Raw genomic sequence first — 24232 nt, forward strand, 5'->3', positions numbered from 1 at the left:
GTCAGTTGTACCATTATACTCGTCATTATACTCGTCAGTTGTGTCATTATAGTCGTCAGTTGTATCATTATACTCGTCATTTTACTCGTCAATTGTATCATTATACTCGTCAGTTGTATCATTAAACTCGTCAGTTGTATCATTATACTCGTCATTATACTCGTCAGTTGTATCATTATACTCGTCATTATACTCATCAGTTGTATCATTATACTCGTCAGTTGTATCATTATACTAGTCATTATACTCGTCAGTTGTATCATTATACTCGTCATTATACTCGTCAGTTGTATCATTATACTCATCAGTTGTCTCTTTATACTCATCAGTTGTATCATTATACTCGTCATTATACTCGTCAGTTGTATCATTATACTCGTCATTATACTCGTCAGTTGTATCATTATACTCGTCAGTTGTATCATTATACTCGTCAGTTGTATCATTATACTCGTCAGTTGTATCATTATACTCGTCAGTTGTATCATTATACTCGTCATTATACTCGTCAGTTGTGTCATTATACTCGTCAGTTGTATCATTATACTCGTCAGTTGTATCATTATACTCGTCAGTTGTATCATTATACTCGTCAGTTGTATCATTATACTCGTCAGTTGTATCATTATACTCGTCAGTTGTATCATTATACTCGTCAGTTGTATCATTATACTCGTCAGTTGTATCATTATACTCGTCAGCTGTGTCATTATACTCGTCAGTTGTATCATTATACTCGTCATTATACTCGTCAGCTGTGTCATTATACTCGTCAGTTGTATCATTATACTCGTCATTATACTCGTCAGCTGTGTCATTATACTCGTCAGTTGTATCATTATACTCGTCAGTTGTATCATTATACTCGTCAGTTGTATCATTATACTCGTCAGTTGTATCATTATACTCGTCAGTTGTATCATTATACTCGTCATTATACTCGTCAGTTGTATCATTATACTCGTCAGTTGTATCATTATACTCGTCAGTTGTATCATTATACTCGTCAGTTGTATCATTATACTCGTCAGTTGTATCATTATACTCGTCAGTTGTATCATTATACTCGTCAGTTGTATCATTATACTCGTCAGTTGTATCATTATACTCGTCAGTTGTATCATTATACTCGTCAGTTGTATCATTATACTCGTCAGTTGTATCATTATACTCGTCAGTTGTGTCATTATACTCGTCAGTTGTGTCATTATACTCGTCAGTTGTATCATTATACTCGTCAGTTGTATCATTATACTCGTCAGTTGTATCATTATACTCGTCATTATACTCGTCAGTTGTATCATTATACTCGTCAGTTGTATCATTATACTCGTCAGTTGTATCATTACACTCGTCAGCTGTGTCATTATACTCGTCAGTTGTATCATTATACTCGTCATTATACTCGTCAGCTGTGTCATTATACTCGTCAGTTGTATCATTATACTCGTCATTATACTCGTCAGTTGTATCATTATACTCGTCATTATACTCGTCAGTTGTATCATTATACTCGTCAGTTGTATCATTATACTCGTCATTATACTCGTCAGTTGTATCATTATACTCGTCGTTATACTCGTCAGTTGTATCATTATACTCGTCAGTTGTATCATTATACTCGTCAGTTGTATCATTATACTCGTCAGTTGTATCATTATACTCGTCAGTTGTATCATTATACTCGTCAGTTGTATCATTATACTCGTCAGTTGTATCATTATACTCGTCAGTTGTGTCATTATACTCGTCAGTTGTATCATTATACTCGTCAGTTGTATCATTATACTCGTCATTATACTCTCCGTTGTCCATCAGTACTCGTCAGTTGCATATCATTATACTCCTCAGTTTTCTCATTATACTCGTCAGTTTTATCATTATACTCGTCAGTTGTATCATTATACTCGTCAGTTGTATCATTATACTCGTCAGTTGTATCATTATAACCACTGTTACCAGCATTAGGTACGTTAGATCACAGCCACCACTATATTACAGCATCACAAGCTACAAGAGAGGTAGGAGGCGAGATGAAGTAAGGTGCAGCGGCCTGGGACTCTACTACACCTGGACTGAGTTCAAACCTTCACCTATTCCCCTCCGATACCTCCTTTTCTTTACTTCCTTCTTCCTTTCATTTATCCTTTATTCGTTTTTGAGTTTCTTTTTCTCTCTCATTTCTATCTCTCACTTTTTCTTCCGTTTTCATTCCACAGTTCTTACGTTTTCCTTTCTCTTTCAATATTATATATACATTTTTCTTCGGGGGGTGGGGGCTATTTTATGAAAGAAAAAAGAAACAAAATGAGACCGCAATACTGTTCCCCCCAAGAAAAAGCTAAAACAAAAAATAACAACGAGCCAAATTCAATATCTGTTCATTTCGAGATGCCTAGACACACTGCGTTTGAAAGACGCATAGGAAGTAGGAGATACAGAGGGAGGCAGTTCCAGAGTTGACCTTTTGCATACATGAAGGAATGAGAGTAACAGTTAACTCTTTCAGTAGAGAGTTGGAAAGAAAAAGAATGAGAGATTGTTGTTAGACGAGTGCTGTGTGCCCACCATAGTGGTGGAGGGATACAAGCATATAGTTTAGAGAAGCAGTCACAGTTGAAGTACAATAGCGATAGAAAAGAGATAAAGATGCAACAGTGCTGCGAAGAGACAGCGGTTGAAGGGAGCCAGTAAGAGGAGAGTTAATGAGACGAGAAGCCTTTGATTCCACCTTGTTGAGAGAAGCTGTATGTGGGGAGCCTTCTCACACATGTGAGTTTCACTCTGCACAGGGGAGAATAAAACCCGTGTACAAAGTCAACAACCGTGCAGGGGTAGAGAAGGTACGGAGTCGGTTTAGCACACCTAATCTCTCAGGAGCAAATTTTACATAAGAGGCAATATGATCTCCAAGATTAATCTCGAGAGAATGAAACCCCAATTATGTTTTAAATAGATACAGCACTGAGATGAATTTTGTTAAAATTAGAGGAAACTCTTGCAGAAGATTTTGTTGGGTTGAGAGACTTAACACTGAGTTTTTGCTTCATTAAAAACAAGATTACTTTCACCTTTATTGGAGATATGAGCCAAGTCAGACATAAGGTGTGCTACAGCCTCATCCTTTCTTTGTTAAAGTAACTGCTGAGATGGACACTGTAGGAAGCGGATGGAAAGATGAACGGTGGAGTCATCAGCGTATGAGTGGATAGGGTTAGATGTACAGCTTAGAAGGTCGTTCATGAAAAAAAGAAAGAGACTTCAAGATAGGACAGAGCCCTGAGGAACACCACTATTCATAGCTCTAACAGAAGAACGGTGGCCGTCTACAACAGCAACTATAGAACGACCAGAAAGGAAGCTAAAGATCAAGGCACAGCCAGAAGGATGGAAACTGTAAGTGGGCGGTTTGGAAATTAAAGATTTATGTCATACTAGATAGAAAGGCATTGATATGTCAAGAGCAATGGTAAAGCTTTCGCCAGAGTCCCGAAACAGGATGACCAGGAGTCCGAATGGTAGGTGAGAAGATCGCCAATGGAGCGTCCCTGGCGGAACCCATATTGACGATCGGAAGGAAGGTTGTGATGGGAAAGGTGCTTTATAATTTGTTTTTGTTAATAATAGAGTTCAAAAACTACTGACATACAGGATGTTACAGCAATTGGGTGATAGTTCAGTGGCTGGGAATGGTCACCCTTTTTTGTGACAGGCTGAATGAGAGCAAACTTCCAGCAAGAAGGAAAGGTGCAAGTTGACGGACAAAGGCAAGAGTTTACATTGGCAGAGTGTAAGCACAGAAGCACGGCTCTTGAGGACAAAAGGAGGAACCCGATCAGGCCCATATGCCTTCCTAGTACTGAGACCAGTGATGGCAGAATATACATCAATTAAGGAAATTTTATTGTCAGCCATTAGGAAGTCATAGGGGGAAGTGATGGAGGAGCAGCACAGGAATCACCTAAGATGGAATTGGGAGAGAAACTCTGAGCGAAGAATTCTGTTTTATCAGTAAAAGAAATTGCTATAGAGCCATCAGAGTGGAGAAGAGGATGGAAGAATGATATGGTAAAGTTGTTGGAAAGGATTTTGGCAAGGTGCCAGAAGAAGGGGGAAGAATTTGTGTTGGAGAATTCAAAGCATTTGAAATTATATTTAGCAGTGCGAAGAACAGACTTAGCACAGTTACGGGCAGAAACATAAAAGTGATGAGATTCAGGGGTGGGTTGGTTCCGGTACCTTTCGTAGGGTTTCTCCTTGTTGTGGACAGCATTTGAACAAGCATGATTAAACCAAGTTTTTTTGCACTAGTCACATGATATTAGAAAGGAATGCTTGCTTCCATGCCCGAGAGAATAATCTCCGAAATGCGCAAAGCACACTCAGATGGCTTTCGGACATAGAATCAATAATCATTCTAGGGAAAATCAAAGAAGTACTACCTGAAAGCCTCCCAGTCTGCAGCTCCAAAAATGCCACAGCCGCCACTTCTTGGGAGGGTCCACAGTCCTTACTGGGGTGATAGGACAGTTAAGGTTATAAGGTTGTGATCGGAGGGGCTTAACAAAGAGAAAAATTAACAGCGTAAGCAGAAAGGATTAATTGTTAGGAAGAGATCAAGTATATTGGAACTTTCTCCAAGGTGGTCAGGGATACGAGGAGGGTGCTGTACAATCTGCTCTAGGTCATTATGGATATAAAAGATTTAGGCTTGGCTACCAGGTTGATCAGTGAAAGGAGAGGAGCGCCAAAGGTGGTGGTGAACATTGAAATATCCTAGAGTAGAGACATCGTTCTTTTACATTTCTGTCTCCTCACTTTTTTCCCTTACATTCTCCTTTGTTTCATCACTCGTGTTCTTTCGTCCTTGCTTTCACCACCAACACCTTAAGCAACAAGTGAGGTATGACACAAGATGACGTAAGGTGGAGCAGCTGGAACTCCTCCATAGGTGTACATACCAAGTTAAGGCCTTTACTGTTTATACACCATTTTCTTTCGTGCTGTCTTTCTTCTCTTCATTAATTTCTTGGTTTGATTCTTTCTCGTTCTCCTTATCTTCCTCTTTATTTCTAAGGTTCCTTCAGTCATTCCCTTTCTTCCTTTTGTTTGCCATTTCCTTTCCCCTTTTCTCCTTTCTTTCACCTTTTCATGCTTTGTGTTTTAATTTTTCTTTTGCTTTTTATTTCTCCTTACTCTCTCTCTCTCTCTCTCTCTCTCTCCTTTCCTCGTTCATTACATATTGCAGCAATAATTGATCAAGGGAAGTAGTAGTCAATATCAAGTAAGGTGTAGCGGCCTGGCACACAAATATAGGTGTCTGCAGTTCCACCGTAATCAACAAGATGCTCCTTTATTGGTTCATCTTTCTCATTCCCCTATTTTTCTCCTTTCTTTTTTCGTTCATACTACTTTTGTTTTCTGAACTACTTTGCTTCTTTCTTCTTTTCATGTCTTTTTTGTTTCTTCTTTGTATCTAATTTTTATTCATCTCACTTTTTTAACTACTATTTGTCATTCTCGTTCTTTTTTCTTAATCATATCTTTTCTTTTAATTTGTTTTGCTTCCTCCTCCTCGTTGGCCGTTTTTTCTCATCATGTCAGAGTTTCACAATGTACAGGAAAAGGAGGAAGCGAGAGGACGTACCGGTAAGGGTATTATCATCCGTGTTAACCTACTGGACATCAGCATATTCCCTACACCACAATAACCATCATCATCATCATCATCATTGCCTACAACATTAACCACCAACATTATCCAAACTAACTTAGACATGCATCACCATCACCAGAACAATCATCATAATTAACCTATATAACCATTATTCCTGTTATCATCATCATCGTCGTCACTGTCACCTCCACCGCTATTAGTTACATCAGATCAAAGCCGCCACTATATTACGTCATCACAAGCTACAAGAGACGTTAGAGGCAAGATGATGTAAGGTGGAGGGGTCTGGGAATCTACTACACCTGTACTCTGCTCAAACTTTTTTTTTTTTTTCGTTTGTTCCTCATTTACATATCTTTTGCTCCTTTTTTGTCCTAATTTCCTTGTTTTTCAATGCTTCTCCTATTAATCTTCTTTCTTCTGGCTACCTATCCATCCATCCATCCATCCACCAATCTGCATATCTTTCAGTGTATTTACCTATGTATCTCCTGCTACAGCCGGGGTTCGTTCTACTGACATCATTCACTTTCAGTACGATGGCTTAATTTATATTTTACTCCTGGCATCGGCATAGGATTTTATTCACGTAAGATCCCCTTAGTAGAGCAGGTGTTAATGTAGACGATACCCAACCCCTTCAGTTACAAGAGTCTGCCCTAACCTACCTACATAAAGTCATCAGGACATTGGAAAAATAAAATGAATAACAAGAAGGAGATGAGGCTGGGAAGACTAACGGCCTGGGTCCCTACACCAGAGGCCAGGAGTTCATATCCATGATGTCATCTCCTTTTATTGTCATTATTTTCTTTCTCAACACCTCTACCATCATCATCATCATAATCATCATCATCATAATCATCATCACCATCAAAGCCAACTTACATCACTATTCAACAGCACTAACACTGTGCATTCACCATTACTGATGTGTAGATCATCACCATCAAAGTTAACCTACAGCACCGTTCTGCATCACTAACATCATCACTATTAATGGTTGTGTAGAACTGAACTTTTATTTGTTTTATCAACATCGTCATTATCATCATCACCATCATCATCAGTTTTCGTAAAAAATGATTATCGCCATCAGTAATAAGTAACAACCAGTATCACAACCACCACAACAACCATCATCATCATCATCACCATCATTTTCTTTTCCAGTTGTCTTTTCTTCTGCATTATAGTACATCATCACAAGGTACAAGAGAGGTGGGAGGGGATATGAGGTAAGGTGCAGCGGCCTGGCACTCCACTACACCTGGACTGAGTTACAACCTGCATTTGTTAGCACACTTTTTATTTATACGTAATTTCTTCCCTAGTGTTTGTTTTTCTATTTTGCATTTGTACGCCTTTTGCTGTTTATTCTTACTTCTGTCATTCTTTCTGCGTTCCCTTCCCTTTTTTCTTTATTGTGTTCTTTTTATCTTCATCTAATTATTTCTCCTTTATAGAACCAATATTCATTTGCTTTCTCCATCATCAACTCTTGTTTCAATTTCTTCCTATTATTTGCTTTTTTTTTTATATTCTCTTTTTCCCTGTATTTTCCTTTCTTATTATATTATATCACAAGCTACACGTGAAGTAGGATGTGAGATTAAGTAAGGTTATCATCATTATTGCTAATATGCATCACCATCAACACCACCACCACATATTTATCACTATTAATCATCATCATCGTCATCATCATCATCATCATCATCATCATCATAGATACTTATAGCATTATCATCAACACCAACCTGCATCACCATTATCATCATCATCATCATTATCATCACTATCAATACTGTCATCTCCACCATCATTATTTACACCGTCATTATTACTAATATCATGATGCACTCACTGTTTTATCATACAACATAACAAATATCATTATGATCATCATCATCATCATCATCATCATCATCATCACTTAGAGGTATTAGATCGAAGCCATTACTACAGTTCGTCCATCTTAACTTGGCAAAGGTTGTCGCCATTTTGCGGTGAATATTCCGTAACTGAATGGTGAATGGGGTTACAATAGCACTTCTTCATGACTAGGATCAAATTCTAAACTTCAGGGTTACATATGGATGGATAATAATTTTAGGTTAGGTTCAACTGTACAGAATATAGCAACATATCTGTGTTAATGTCTTGTTCAAGCTCGGCACTCAAGATTGAGAGATTCCAGTTTTGTGCCTTGTTTAAGAAGAAAGATTACTGTGCCATATTTTGCTTCTTATCTGCTGTTATAGTTCAGCAATCAAGATGGAGAGATGGCGTTATTAGGCCAAGTTAAAATGGGCAGAGTATTAAAGCATTATAAACACCCAAGGAGGCAGGAGGCGATATGAAGGTAGGTAGAGTTGTGTGGCACTACTATACCTGTCTACACTTCGTACCTTTACACATCCTTTTTTGCGTGTCTGTTTTCATTTGTCTAAGTTTTTCTTTCCTTGATTTTGACTTTTTTCGTTGTTTTTGTTTATTTATCCTTATCTTAATTTCATCTTTAATTCGTTTTCTTTCTCCTTAGCCATTTCTATCTTGCTCGTTTCTTTTCTTTCGCCATTCTCTTTCACCTTTTCTTTCAACTTTGTTTCCTTTACTTATAATTCTTTCTCGTCGATATTACAGCATCACAAGGTACAAGAGGTAGGAGGCGAGATGAAGCAAGGTGGAGCGGCCTGGGACACTGCTACAGGTGTACTCAGATAACACCTGTACCATTTATACCTCCTTTTATCTTTTTACCACATTACTTTCTACCCATGTCCTACATTTCACATCCATCATTCTCGTCGTTCTTTCCTCCTATTTTCTCAGTTTCCTTCGTTGTTTCCCACTTTCTTGCTTGTCCATTTCTTTCCTCTTACTTTCTCTTTTTCGTTCAATTTTTTTTTTTCCTTTTCTTTCCCTCCTTCTCATTTATCATTTTCTGTTCACTCCATTTCTTTATTCCTTCCTAATGTCTTTGTTCACTATATTACAACAATGAAGCAACAAGAGAAGAAGGAGTCAAGGTGAAGTAGGGTGGTGCCACCTGGGACACAAATGAAGGTGTCTGGAGTTCAACCCCAGTTTCGCCGAGTCCTCCTTTTCTTTTCTTTTTCCTTTATCTTCCATGTTGTTTTCATCCCCTTCCTTCCTTTTGTATTTATTGTCCTGTTTTTCATGTTCTCATTTCTTCTGTCCTTTTCATTTATTTTTCCTTATCTACTTCCTTCATTTTTTCTTTCCTCTCTGTATCATTTGTTATCCTCTCATTTTTACTTCACGTCTCCCATCCTTGCTTATGTTTAAATTATCATCTATTTTCTTCCCAATGTATTATTTAATTTTGTTCCCTTTGCATTCACAGTTTCTTTGTCACTTTATGATTTTGCTTGCCTCCGGTTGATGGGTCTGCTCAGTTAAACGTTTAGGGGTTATTCAATAACATCTTTCTTATTCTCATTCTCTAATACGCTGCAGCATCACCAGCTGAATTTAAGAGAGGTAGGAGGTGAGATAAAATGATGTTATCATCGGCGCTAATGCTTTGTACAACAGTATTACCAACACCACCACCACCAATACATTAATCACCATTTCTACCTCTATCAGCATCACAGTTATTATCCATATAGTTAGCACAATGAAAATTAACCTACATCACCTCCACCATCATCATTCTCGTACCTGTAACACCACCAACATTAGGCACATTACATCAAAGCCACCACTACATTACAACATCACAAGCTACAAGAGAGGTAGGAGGCCAGATGAATTAAGATGCAGCGGCCTGGGGCTCTACTGCATCTCTACCCAGTTCACACCTTCACATCAGTGTTTACTTTTCTTACCATATCATTTTTTCCGTTCATTTGTTTCTTGTTTTTCTTTTGTCTCACATTTATTTTCGCTCATCTTTCCTCTTTTGTTTCTTTTGATTTTCTGTCTCGTAATTCCTTGACCTTTTTTCTCTCTCTTCTTTTTTTTTTTTTTATCTCTTTCTTTTCGTATTTTTTTTCCTTTTCTTCTTCTCTCTCAGTTTATCTTTGTTGATTTTATCCTTTCGTTCTCCACCACATTTCAGCATTACAAGCTACAAGTGAGGTAGGAAGCGAGATGAAGTATGGTGGAGTGGCTTAGGACTCTAGGTGTACTTGTATGAAGTTAACGCCCTTACCATATACACTTCACGTTCCTTCTTCGTATCGTTGGTTCTTTCCGTCTCCTTCACGTTTCCTTTCACTTCGTCCCATGTATATCGCTCTTTCAACAGGTCTCTCTCTTTATCCTTCTCCTTCCTTATACTCGTACTTTGTTTCCTCGCTCCTCCTTATTCATATCCCTTCATTCCATCTACCTTTATTTGCTCATATATTTACTTCTCCTTCGTTTAAGTCTTCTTTCTTTATTCACTGTATTACAGTAAAAAAACAACATGGGAAAAAGGAGCCAAGGTGAAGTAGGTGGAGCGACCAGGGTCTCTGATAAAGGTGTCTGGAGTTCCACCCCAGGAATTTCATTGCGACTCCTTTATTGTTCTTTTTTCCTTTCCCTTGTCTTTCACATTCATTCTTACATCTTATTATGATTGCACGTCTCATGTTTTTTTCTTATTTTTCTTTCGTTTTTATTCTTATTTTTCCTTTTTTTTTTTTTTCCTCTCTACTTCTTTCATTCTCTGTCCGTTTTACGCTCCCATTTCCTTTTTCCGTTCTTTGGCAGTTTCTTGATAATTTGTATCATTGTTTGGACCGCCTTGTATTTTACTCAAACTGTTAGTAATTTTTCATTCTTTAAAAACTTCCACTTTCTAAAACACTTCGTTCATCCCTGTCTTGTTATTTATGTTACAGTATCATAGACCACATGAGAGATTGGAGGCTCGATGAAGTAATACAGTTATAATTATAATACGTTTCTAAGCATCACCATCGATATCACTACCAGTCCCATTGCAACCAAAATCACCACCGTCATTATCATCATCATCATCATCACCGTCATCATTATCATCATCATCACCGTCATCATCATCATCATCATCATTAGCAGCAGCAGCAGCATCGCTATCATTTTCTATGCAGTCAACATAAATCTCATTACATCTATCCTAAATCATCATCATCATTACCACAGTCATCACCACCACCACCATCATCACCATCACCAACTACATCGTCATCAGCGTCACTGTCATCTCCAGCACCATTAATTACAACAGATCAAAGCCACCACTGTCACACAGTACCACAAGCTACAAGGGAGGTAGGAGGTGAGATGGAGTAAGGTGGAGCGGCCTGGCACCCACTACACCTGTGCTGGCCTCACGTTTAATATCGTTTGGAACCTCTTTTCTCTCTCTGCTTTGTAACGCCTTTTTTTTCCGGGTCCTTTATAAATGTATATATTTCTCATATTTCTCTTGCTATCATATTTCTCCTTCTTTTTGTACTTTTTGTTCTACCTAATTTTCGTTGTCATTTTCTCCTTTCCCTTTTTCCCTTACCTCCTCGTCCTATTGTTTTCACCAGTTTCTCTCTTTCCTGTACTTCTCCTATTCCTTATTCTCAGTCTTCCTTTCTTTTCTTCTCTCTCCCATTTTTCTTTAGTATATTGCATCATCACAAGCTACAGGAGTGGCAGGACGTTATATGAAGCACAGTGAAGCAGCCTGGGACTCCACTACAGCAGGTGTACGAACTCAGACCTTTCCCTTTCCCTCCCTTCTTTTGCCTTATTTATCGTTTTTTTTTTTTCCTCTTTCACTTAAGATGTCTTATTATTAATGATGATGATAACCTTATGTCATGTCATCTCCTCCTGTAGCTGGTGATGGAATATATGGAGGGAAAGAGAGATTATACTTGTAGGAATAATTGCAGAGGAGAAAAGGACATAAAACGAGAGAATGGAAAAAGATACCGCGAAAATATTCATTACTAAGAAGAATAATGGGATATAAAGAAGATAATGGTGAAAAAAAGATGGGACTGAAGAAAGAACGAAAAAAAAAAAAAATTAAAAGGCGCATTACAACGAAAAAAAGAAAAAGAAAAGCACTGATTAAAGAACAAGACAACGAGAACAAATACATACAGGGCAGAACAGACCACTGCAAGTAAATCATATTCCCTCCGACCTAACTTGTAGCGCGATGTTGTTGTTGTTGTTGTTGTTGAGCAGTCCTGATCAACCGCAGGCAATAAACCACCCCTGCAGTGCCATCCCGTGCAGAGAACTAATGTTCCCTTGCGACAGGCTCTGGGAAGAGTGTTGAGGTTTGGTTCCTGGATGAACGCCGCATTTGTGTCTCTCCACCCAGTTAACAGGAACACCATAGTAGGCCCCACATCATCTTGTTACTGGTTATATAGTTACCACCCAGCGTTGTAAATGGTTTCCGGGGTTACAGAAAAGTATTAAACTTGCCACTCATTGAAGTCGGCTAGAAAAAGTAAAAAACTAATAAAAGTAATAGGAAAGACGGAAGAAAAAGACCAAGAATGATAAAAGTGAAGGAAATGGAAGGCAGGTGTACCTCATATGAGTGGCTGATGGTGGTCACCACCTACAGCCTCTTATAGATCGCGATGATGTACTACAATGTGGAAGAAAGGAGAACAGAAAACAAAGAAAATGATGATGATTGTGGTGGTGGAAACGATGCTGGTCGCTGCTTATTATTGGAGATAATGATTATTGGGAAATTCATGATGATAATGATGGTATGACGATAACAATGTAAAGAGAAAACAGATTTACACATCCATTGATATCGATGGTGTTAATGATGCTGAATGATGATGTGGGTTGGCTTCGACGATGATGAAAAATCTTAGATCTGACCAATATTAATGGAAATGGGTTAAAGAAGGTTCAGTGGTGATGTTAACTGTTTTGCTAATGATGGCGATGATGATGATGATGATGATGATAATGGTATAGGGATGGTGAAGATAATAATGACCCCCCAAAAATGAGATGTAGCCTTGAACTGCTAACCTCTGGTACAGAGACCCAGGCCGTTCGCCTGTGTCCAGTCTCATCCTCTCATTTTTCATGTTATTTTTCCATTTATGCAGCTTCGGGAAAACATGTGGCACTGGAGGGGCTGGGTATCGTCTACATTAATCCCTGCTCTATTAGGACTCTTAGCTGAATAAAACTGCCTTTTGGTAGCAAGAATGGAATATATTTGGTCATCGTACTGAAGGGGTTGTTCTAGGTATGGATTTAATGTACTTTTTTTTTAATGCTAGGAAGAAGGGACCAAAGGCCATGAGCCCGCAATAAGTGTTCCTTCCAAGAGAAAAACAAAATACAAGAGAGAGCCAAATTCAAGATCCGATCATTTCGAGATGCCTGGACACACTGCGTTTGAAAGACTAGAGATCGCAGGAAGCAGGAAACTTGTGGCTTTGACCTCTGTAATCAGAGAGAGAGAGAGAGGGGGGGGGGAGTAGTATCTGGAAATTTCAAAATGGAAATGATAGTATTACTGAAAGCTTTTTTTTATCATCAATCATTTCCTGTGGCACCCTCGGGGATGCATAGGGCCTCGATGAACTCACACCACCACATCCTATCTTGTGCTAACTCCTCAAGATCTCCCCAACACTCATCTCCAACTTCCCGTCTCATTGTCCTCACCCACGTCTCTTTTGGCCTTCCTCTACCTCTCTTACCAAGTGCCACCCACCCTGGTGTACCTCGTACTATTCCCTGTCTCCTATACACATGTCCTAGCCACTTCCATCGTGAAAACCTAACATATTCATTGACCGGCTGCAATCCCGTTATTTCTCTAATTCTACTATTTGGTATCCTTTCCCAGCACTTAACTCCTAATATTCTTCTAAGTGCTTTGTTTTCAAACACCAAGAATTTATTTTCCATAGTCACTGTGCTGTACCAAGACTCGTGTCCATAAATTAAGATACTCCTAACCATTACCTTATAAAGTTTGATTTTTGTATGCACAGAAAAATTGTTATTATTCCAAATATTTTTAAGCATTCCCATTGCCTGATTAACCTTCTTTAACCTTTCCTCGAATTCAAAGTTCAAAGAACCATCCTTGGCTAAAGAAGTACCTAAATATTTAAACCTATCAACTTGCTTTACAACCATACCTCCAATTACACATTCCTGCGCATTTTCCATATTCATATTGATTATTTCAGTTTTTCCACAATTAATAACCAAACCCACCTTGCGACCTTCACTCACCAAACAGTCCAACACTCTCTGCATCTCTTCTGGCCCATCACAAATCAAAACTATATCATCTGCATAATCTAAATCCAAAAGTTTCCTGTTCTCTCCCCAAAGTATACCTGCACCGGTTTCTGTTCCAACGCGTTTCATAATGTAATCAATGACCAATATAAATAGTAAAGGCGATAGAACACCACCTTGAATTACTCCGGACTTGACTTCAAATGAATCACTCAGACAACCATCAACCATCACTTTACAAAATGTGTCCTCATGCATGTTCATAATGACCCTCACAAACTCCTCTGGTATTCCATAATGTCTCATGATCTTCCCCATAGTCTCTCTCGAAACACTATCAAAAGCCTTTTCAAAATCAACAAAACAAAGACTTAAGGGTACTCTCATTTCATTAACTTGCTGCATCAAATGCCTAACTATAAAGATCTGATCATTGCAACCACGTCCCTTTCTAAAACCAGCCTGTTCATCCCTCAGAATACCCCCAACCACAGGCTCCAACCTATTTAACAACACTCTACTGAAAACTTTCAAAGCTATCGGTGACAAAGAGATTCCCCTCCAATTACCACATTCACTCAGGTCTCCCTTCTTCGGAACTTTAACAATTACACCATTCTTCCAAACTGATGGTAGTAACCCCTGTCACCCATATCTTATTGAATAGCTTGGTCAAGATCATTATTAATCTATCCCCCTCCACTTTAAACATTTCCGGAAATAAACCATCCTCCCCTGGTGCCTTATTATTCTTTAACTGTTTTACTGCTTTCTCCACTTCTGCAAGCCTCAACTCTCCTGTTTCTATATTTAAATCTTCCTGAGCAGACGGTATATCCTCTTCTGGTGGTATTGGTCTATTAAGAACTGTCTCAAAATGCTCTTTCCATCTATTTTTAATATCTCCATCTTTGGTCAATAAATTTCCTTCCCTGTCTCTAACTGGTATTTCCTTGCGTTTACCTGCATTACCACTCAGTTCTCTAATCGATTCATATGCTATTCTTTGACTCTGTCCATCATTTTTGTTTATTAAGATTTCAGTCTCTGCAACCTTTTCATCCACACATCTTCTTTTATCTCTCCTAGCTAACCTTCTTACTTCTGAATTCAAACTCCAGTACGTAGCTCTTGCTAATTCAATCTCTCGTTCATCAACGCATTGCATCTCACTCCTCAATTTAGCCTCACCTCTCTTTTTTATCATATCCCACGTTTCCTCTGATATCCATTTCTTTCTCCTGAATCTATGTCTCCTTCCAATCGTACATTCAGCAGTCTCATGCAAAACTTTGTTCACATCCTCCCACATCTCATCTACACTTCTCTCCCCCTCTTCCAACGTTTCCAACACCAAAAACCTATTTCTGCATTCTAATCTGAATTCCTCCTTTTCTTCTCCTTCTCTTCTAAGCTTAACAATATCGTATCTACCAACACCAGATTTTTCCTTCTTCTGATTTTTAAGTTTAAACCTTATTTTTGCAATGCTGAGTTGATGGTCACTACCAATATCCGCTCCCCGTTTAACATGAACATCTAGCAGAGAACTTCTATGCCTCCTACTGATAGCGATGTGATCAATCTGATTTTTATATTTTCCACACGGCGACACCCAAGTTGTCTTGTGTATATTGCAATGCTGAAAGAATGTGCCCCCGATGACTAAGTCATTTGCTAGACAGAAGCTTCCAAACCTCACTCCGTTTTCACTCATCCTACTACCAACTCCCATCTTACCCATACATGCCTCAAATCCCTTATTTGAACAGCCCATTACTGCATTAAAGTCTCCAACACAGATCAAAACATCATGTCTTGGTACCCTTCCTACTCCTTCTTGCAACTTTTCATAAAATGTGTCTTTCCTTTCATCGAGTGCATCATTAGTAGGTGCATAACACACAAACAGACTGATGTTGCCATGATTTGATTTAAACCGTGCGTATAACAATCGCTCATCTATAGTGCCCAGAAAAAATGGTTCACAATTCCAGGCATACATTATCACCACCACCACCACCATCATCATCATCATGTTCACAACCATCCTTAATTTGTCCAACTGGAGCATAGCCTGGGAAAACTCCAGACACAGGAACAAAAATATAGAAATTAGGCACGTTCGTTCGTCGACCGCGTGACCCGTGTCTCGCCATGAAACTGTGAAAGTGGTGAAAGAAATGGGCGATTTGGTTGATAAATAAAGAAACGACGCCAAGAAGAAAAAGGAGAAAAAATAGAAAGAAACGGAGGAGATACAGTAGCAAAGTGTGGAGACCTAAAGTGTAAGAGAAATAAGAAAATGATAAAGGAAAAGAAAAGGAGGCATGCAAGAGAATTAAGTGGAAGGCGGTACACCTGTAGTAGAGTCCCAGGCCGTTCCACCTTACATTTTTCCTTCTACTGTACCTCTCTTGTAGCTTGTGATGCTGTAATGTGCAATAATGTCCAGATCTAAGTAGCAGATGATGATGGTGATAGTGATAATGACTCTGATGATAATGTTGATGATGATTTTGATGATACTGGTGGTGATGATAATGTTGATGGAAGTGGTGATGTTTCGATTTATTGTGCTTATTGTAAGCTGTATAGATAATGATAATGATGATCGTAATGATAATGGTGACCATCAAGACAATGATGATGATGATACTGATGGTGGTGGTGGCAGGGTCAGTGATGAGGATGGTAGTATAGAGTCTGTTGGTACTGATATTTAGATGGTTTAACAAAACATTTCGCTAAATCGTCCCCATATATCGCCTGAGCTACACAGTGGTCCAAAACTGTCCATGCATTGGGAAAGTAACTATTTTTTACAAACATTCACTTTATTCCCCAAACCTGCTCTACACGGCTGCCATTACTTATAAAAACACACACGGATGCGTCTCTGCCACTCATGATGAACTCGCGTTAACACAAAGGCATTCTAGAAGGGTACCTGGAAAGAGATACAATTATTCCTATGTATGGAGACTTTTGGTCCACCCTGTAGTGTATTTTGTGATGGTTTACTCACCCAGGAAAAAACGGAGCCGGCAAAGTGGAGTACCGCGAAAGACGAGGCTGACTGTACTCGTCTCACTGTCGTCACGATACACGTCAGCCTGGAAATATACACAATCAGTTATTGAGAGGTATATGAGAGAGGGGTGTGTGAGTTGGGAGCGGGGCAGTGAAATGGTGGGGAACAGGGCGACGTGGAGGCGATTTGTTTGTGGCCACCCCGAACGGGATTGAGGCGTCTGACAATAGATAGATAGATAGATAGTTATTGACTAGACTCTACAAATATTAATCTAGACAAGTTTGTAATGTATCTATAGTTCTGGTACTACCACTATTGTTGTTAGTTTATTCCGTTGTTCCACTACGCGTATATTAAAGTAATATTTCCTTAGACTAGTGTTGCATTTCTTACATTTGAGATTCATCCCAATTTTCTCGTCACAGTATCATGCATTATTTTGAATAAACTTTCATAACTGATGTCGAACTTGTTAAGAACTTGAACTAAATCGTGTCTGTACTGACACTGTATCATAGGAAACGTATATAATTTATACTTTGTCATTACACCATCTCGCCTACTGAGTCTCTGCAGCTTGTAATGCTGTAACAGTGTGGAGGATGGAAGAAAGAAGAAAAACAGACAAACAAAGATATACAGGTAGTGGGGAGGGAGAGAGAGAGAGAGAGAGAGAGAGAGAGAGAGAGAGAGGCTTAGAAGGGAGAGGGAAACAAGGAAAAGGAAAGTGACTAAGGGAAAGAAAAGATGAGGAAGAAAGGGAGGAGATAGAAGGACATAAGAATGATGCGATAATAATAACCAAAGAAAAAATAAGCAAATGATTACAGACAAAATAACAAAGATGAAACCACAATAAAGTAAACAAAGAAGAAAGAATATGGGAGATATCTGTGTCAAAGTTCAAACTTGTTAGGACTGTAGTTGAGTTGGAGGCCGCTGCACCTTACTTTATCTCGTTTACTCCATCTTGTGTAGATTGTGGTACTGTAAGAGTGTGCTGACTTTGATCTGTTGTAGGTAATGGTGCTAGAGATTATCAGCATCATTATGATTATGGTGATAGTGATTTAGGACAGACTTACTGAGAATAGTTTTAACAATAAAGATAATGGTAGCGATGATGATGATGGTTGCAATGATAGTGGTAGTAATCACGATGATGTCCAGTAAATTAGTTTTGATGATAATAAGCTTGCTTCTCTTGCCTCTCTCCCCTCATATAGTTTGTGATACTGTAATATAACTGAGGAAGAAAGGAAGAAGACTTAGTAAGAAATTGGGAAAATTTATAAAATAGGAATGAATAGCCATACGATATACTTTTAAAATGAGTGAAATAATGAAAAAAAAAAAATGCCAGAGAACAGGAGACAGAAATAAGAAGGTAAAAAGGAAAAACGAATGACAGAAAGAAATGAGAAATGAATAAAAATGATAAAAGAAAAAGAAAGGAAGAAAAAGAATGAAGGAAAGACGAAGAAACATAAAGAGTAAAACAGACAAAATACGAAAGAAAATGAAGGAAAAACGGGAGGAGAAAGTAAAAATAAAGGAGCCATTATGGACCTAATTGGGGTGGAACTCCAGACACCTTTATCAGAGTCCCTGGTCGTTCCACCTTACTTCACCTTGGCTCCTTCTTCCCTTGTTGCTTTAGTACAATAACAAAGTGAAGAGAGAAAGTAGATAAAACATAATCAATGGAGAAAGAAACAAAGAAAGAAACAAAAAGTTGGAATGAAAGGGAATGAGAAAAGAGGATTGGGAGGACAAAGTATAAGAAAGAAAAGGAAAGAAAGAAAGAACTGTAGAATGAAAGAAAGAAATGGGATGAAATGAAACGAAACGTGAAGGAGAAGGAAAGAATATAGATCAGGAAGGAATGTGAAGTACAAATGGAAATGGTGTTAACTTGGTACAGGTACACCTATAGTCCCAGGCCGCTCCACCTTATTTCATCTCACCTCCTACCTCTCTTGTAGCTTGTAATGTTGAAATGTGGTGGAGACGGAAAACATAAAATCATTAGAGATAAAAAAAGACAGAAGAAGGAAAAGAGAAAATAGGAAATAAATTAAACAAGATGAAAAAGAAAGGATAAAGAGTGGAAGGAATGACAATGGGAGACAGAAAAGAAAAACGAAAGATGAGCAAAAAGAATGGGATACAAAGGGAAAATAAGAAACAAATGAGCAGAAAAGAATAGATAGTAGGAAAGGAAACCAGCGAAGACACGTGAAGGTGTGAACTGGGTGGAGATGCAGTAGAGCCCCAGGCCGCTGCATCTTAATTTATCTGGCCTCCTACCTCTCTTGTAGCTTGTGATGTAATGGTGGCTTTGATGTAATGTTCCTAATGGTGAAAAGAGTTAAGAGTTCGGTATGATGATGGTAATGATGGTGGAAGTGATGTACTGTAGGTTAATTTTGATTGTGATAATTATAATTGTACGGTACGGATAATAACTATGAAATGATACTCGTGGAAATTGTGGTTAATGTTGTGTTGGTGATGATGGTGGTGGTAATAATAATGTACACAACATTAGTGCCAATGATAATATCATTACATCTCACCACCTCTCTTAAAACCGCTGATGCTGCAGTACCGGTGGATTAGAGAGGAGATTTTTTTTTTTTTTTTTTTTTTTTTTTTTTTGGCTGAACCCCAGTCTGTCTGGCCAAGCAGACCCATGAATCGCAAGCAAGCGAGCAACTTGGAACCAGAAACCGGGAAAAGGAAATAGAAAAGTTAAATAGCACGATGGGAAGGAAAGGAAGAGAACTAGTAATAAAAATCAAGCATGGGAGATATAAAGAAAAAGTAAAAAGAAAAAGCGGATAACATATGAGGGAAAGAGGAAAAAAAAATGAAAGTTGAAAAAAAAAAAGGAAAAGACAAGAAATATGAACAAGAAACCGGGTACAATCAACAGAAAACGAAGGAAAGGAGAAGAAAAGAGCATGAGAGAAGAAATGAAAAAGGAGGCACCAACGACAGGCTGGTTGAACTCCAGACACCTTCATTTGTGTCCCAGGTGGCTCCACCCTACTTCATCCTGCCTCCTACTCTTTTTGATGCCTTATTGTTGTAATATAGTGAACAAAAACAGTAGGAAGGAATAAAGAAATGAAGTGAGCAAAAAATGATAAATGTGGATGAGAGAAAGGACTTGAACCAATGAAGGAAAAAGAGAAAGAGAAAGAAGAAAAGAAAGAAATGGACAAGCAAGAAAGATAGTGAGAAACAAAGAAGGATACTGAGAAAACAGGAGAAAAGAGAGACGAAAACAAATGTGAAATGTGAGACAAAGAAAGTATGGTGGTCAAAAATAAAAGGAGGTATAAATGGTACAGGTGTTATCTGAGTACACCTGTAGCAGTGTCCCAGGCCGCTCCACCTTGCTTCGTCTCACCTCCTACCTCTTGTACCTTGTGATATTTTGTACCTTGTAATATTGACGAGAAAAACAGAAAGAAAAGGAAAGGGAGTAGAAAAACGTTGAAAAAGAAAAGTGAAACTGAATGGTGGAAGGAAAGAAACGAGCAGAATAGAAATGACAAAGGTTAAAAAAAAAAAAAAGTATGAAAATGAGAACTAAAAAAGAAAATGAGAACATTCAAAAGCAAAGAAAGAAAAATTTGGACGAATTAAAACAACCAAGTAAAACACGGTGTGTAAAGGTATGATGTGGAAGAACAGACAGGTATAGTAGTGCCAGGCCGCTCTACCTATCTCCATATCGCCTCCATATCGCCTCCTGCCTCCCTGGGCCTAAAATTGCCATCTCTCCATCTCGATTGCTGAGCTATAACAAGATATGAAGACTAGAAATTAGTGCAATACTCTGTCTACTTAAACATCTCTCAAACTTGAGTGTACAACTAGAATAAGAGATTATCACTGGGTACTTTGGTGTATTTTGTACAGTTTAGCATAACCTAAAATTACCAACTTTCCATCGTCAACACTGAGTTGTAGCAAAGGACTCTAGAATATGATCTTGGTCATGAAGGAGTGCTACTGAAAGGATGTAGAGCCGTAGTAGTCTTTTTTTTTTTTTTTTTTTTTTTTTTTATGCAAAGAAGAAGGAACCAAAAGCCAGGAGCCTGCAAATTGTTCCCTCCAAGAAAAAACAAAACCAAGACAAGATAAGCACAATAATCCCGTCCTCGGCACTCATTATAGTGCTGACGTATAAACACAACGGGATATCTAGTTAAAGTTGTCACACATCAAATCTGGAGCAAATCGGGATAAAATTGACGATTTTATGCCTTTTTGAAGTTTTAGGCCCGACTCACCTGACATTGACCCCCCTGTCGCTAACTGTGGGGGGGGGGGGACCACTGTGATGTAATGAGGCATGTTATAGGATGCATATTTGAAAGATGCAGCTTTAGGTTTTGGTTTCATGCGTTACGACGAATTTGAAAGGAGTTATGGCGTAAACACGATTTGTACTGGTCCCCGTTTTATTACAATTTTTCTGGCTCTACAGCCTGGACCTTGGCCCAGTTTGGCTCAAAATTTCAGGTGATCAGAAGGTCATAGCCCATCATTCCTGTAATTTTAGTTTTCTTATAAAGTTGTTAACAGACAGACAGACAGACAGACATGAAGGCAAACAAACAAACAGACAAACTGAGTGAAAACAATAGCCGTCCCCGAACCCCTCCCGGGCGGGGACGGGTAATAACTGAGAGTCAAATTCATGATCCGTTCATTTCGAGATGCCTGGACACACTGCGTTGGAAAGAGGAAAATGACAGAAACCTTTGGCAAGTTAAGGTGGACGAACTGTAGTGGTGGCCTAGATCTAATGTAGCTAATGGTGATGATGCTGGTGGTGATGTAAGTTTGTATTGATAATAAACAATTAGTGAATTGGTAATGATGCTGAGAATGATTGTGTGAATAATGAGGATGATTGTAATTACGGTATAGTAATAATAATGGATGTTGGTTTTGATGTGAATAGTGAGGATTGTGATGATGGTAGTGATGATGATGATGATGGTGATGATTTGATGACTGCAAGAAAAATAATAATGATGGTGGTGGTGGTAATGGTAGTGATGATGATGTATGTTGGTACTGATGATTATAATCTTCGTCTCACCTGCTACTATTCCTGTAGAGTGTGATGTAATATGATGAAGGGGGAAAGAGGTAGGAAAAATTGAATATAAAAAAGAATTAGATAATGGAAAGAAAAGGAATGAAACGGGAGAAAGGAGAAAGAAAATGACAGAAAATGGTTATACACAGGAGAAATAAATGACAGGGCATAAAGAGACAAGGGAAAAAAAGGAAACGGAGAAAGAACGCAAGAAATAAGAATACGATACAAAAGGCGTATAAATGACAAAAAGAACGCGAAATATAAGGAAAATAAATGATTAAGTAAAAAGAAAAAGGTTGCAACACAGTACAGGTGTAGCAAAGTGTCAGACCGCTACAGCTTCCCTTATATCCCCTCCCACCTCTCTTGTACCTTGTGATGATGTACTATAATGCAGAGGGAAAGACAACTGGAAAGAAAGAATATGATGATGATGATGATGATGATGAATGTGGTGGCGGTAGTGATACTAGTTGTTGCTTACTGTTGATGGAATTATGATTATACGGAAAGTGATGATAATGATGATGGTGATGGTGATAATGATGATTTATTAAAAACTTATTTCTACAGAATAAGCAATGTCGATGGTGTTAATGTTGTTCTGATTTTGTGATATGGGTTGTCTTTGATGATGATGATGATGATGATGATGGAAAACTTTATTTCTACACACCTGTAATGGGGATGGTGTTAATGATGTTAAATAGTGATGTGTGTTGGCTCTGATGATGATGATGATGATGATGATGATGGTGGTGGTGGTGGTGGATGTGAGGAAGATATTAATGACAGCAAAAAAGGATACTTCCAGCTGCAGTTGAACTCCTGTCCTCTGGTGCAGAGACCCAGGCCGTTCGACTCTACCCAGTCTCATCTCCTACTTACTTCCTCTCGCCTCCCACCTCTCTTGTAACTTGTCATTGATCAGCCCCAGTCTGTCTGGCCGAGCAGACCCATCAGCCGTAGGCAAACAGCCACCCCTGCAGGGCCATCCCGTCCAGTGACCTGATGTTCCCTAGCGGAGGCAAGCGCCTCACCACAGCAAGGCACAGAGAAGACTCTGGCGATTTGTTTCCTGGATGCACACCCCATTTGTGTTTCTCCACCCAGTTAACAGGGGCAGCATAGCAGGCTCCAAACCCTCCGTTATTTGCCTATATGGTTACCACCCAGAGTTGTCAATACTCTCTTGAGTTACATGAAAGCAATAGCTTGTTGCTTAGTGCAGAAGTCGCTTGGAGTGGAAAGAAGAGCAATACAAAGCGACAGGAAAGAATGGGAGAAGTAGGAAGACAGGAAAGCAAAGAGAAATACTGTAGATTATGAAAGGGGATGGAAAAAGTAGGTAGCGTTACATCAAGTGAATGGATGATGGTCGCCACCACTTACCACCTCTTGTAACTTGTAATTCTGTAATATGATGGAAAACAGTGGGCAACAAGGAGAAAGAAATTATAAAAAGAAAGTAAATGAAAAAGTATGATTCAAATAAAAGAGTAAAAGACGAAAAGAATATATTATGAAAAAGGAGTAAAAATGAAATATAAAGAGGACCAGAGGGTAAAGGTAACAGGTAAAGGTGGGAACAGACGCCATGAGGCGCTTAGCCGCCGTGCTCATCTTGGTGACATAGGCCTTTGAGCCTGTGGCGGGTTATTCACCCAATATCCTGGGATACAAGGCCACTGCATCATCCAGGTTACCACAGTTACCTTCCCTAGGTGTTACCCTTGGTACTCATTTTATCACCAACCCACAAAGGCTGGTTGCACACCTGAGTCAAAGATAAAAAAAAAAAAAAAAAAAAGAAGAAGAAGAAAGAAATAAAGTGGAACAGAAATCAGCAGCAGCATGAACAGAAAGCAAAGGGAGAAAGAAAAAGGGAAATGAGAAAGATGGACCAATACAGGAGCATTCTGATGATGAGGGTTGAACTCTAGACACTTATATTTGAGTGCCAGGTCGCTCCACCTTACATGACGATGACTTCTACATCTCTTGATCAGTTGTTGCTGCAGTATGTAGTGAAGAAAGAAAGGAGAAAAAGAAAAGGAAGAAGAAAGAAAAAGGAAGCGAGAAATAAAAGAAAAAAAAAAAGGAAAGGAAAATGATAAAGAAAAGAGAAAGGCAAATGTCAGCCTAA

At 38.7% G+C, this 24232-nt stretch overlaps 1 protein-coding gene across 1 annotated transcript in view; it reads right to left on the reverse strand.

Moving 5' to 3' along the window:
• Window positions 1-15906: 15906 nt before the first annotated feature.
• Window positions 15907-24232, reverse strand: part of LOC145417090 (ionotropic receptor 21a-like) — a 79826-nt gene continuing 71500 nt past the window's right edge. The window contains exons 10-11 of the mRNA XM_080285883.1: window positions 16950-17037; window positions 15907-15998 (exon numbers count right to left, since the gene is read on the reverse strand). Of these exons, the coding sequence (XP_080142009.1) occupies window positions 15907-15998; window positions 16950-17037 (180 nt within the window). The remainder of the gene's footprint in view (window positions 15999-16949; window positions 17038-24232) is intronic.

The sequence above is a fragment of the Coenobita brevimanus genome, chromosome 109 (genome assembly GCF_032717465.1).
Source record: "Coenobita brevimanus isolate Jiangsu-jjx chromosome 109, ASM3271746v2, whole genome shotgun sequence".
NCBI lineage: Eukaryota > Metazoa > Arthropoda > Malacostraca > Decapoda > Coenobitidae > Coenobita > Coenobita brevimanus.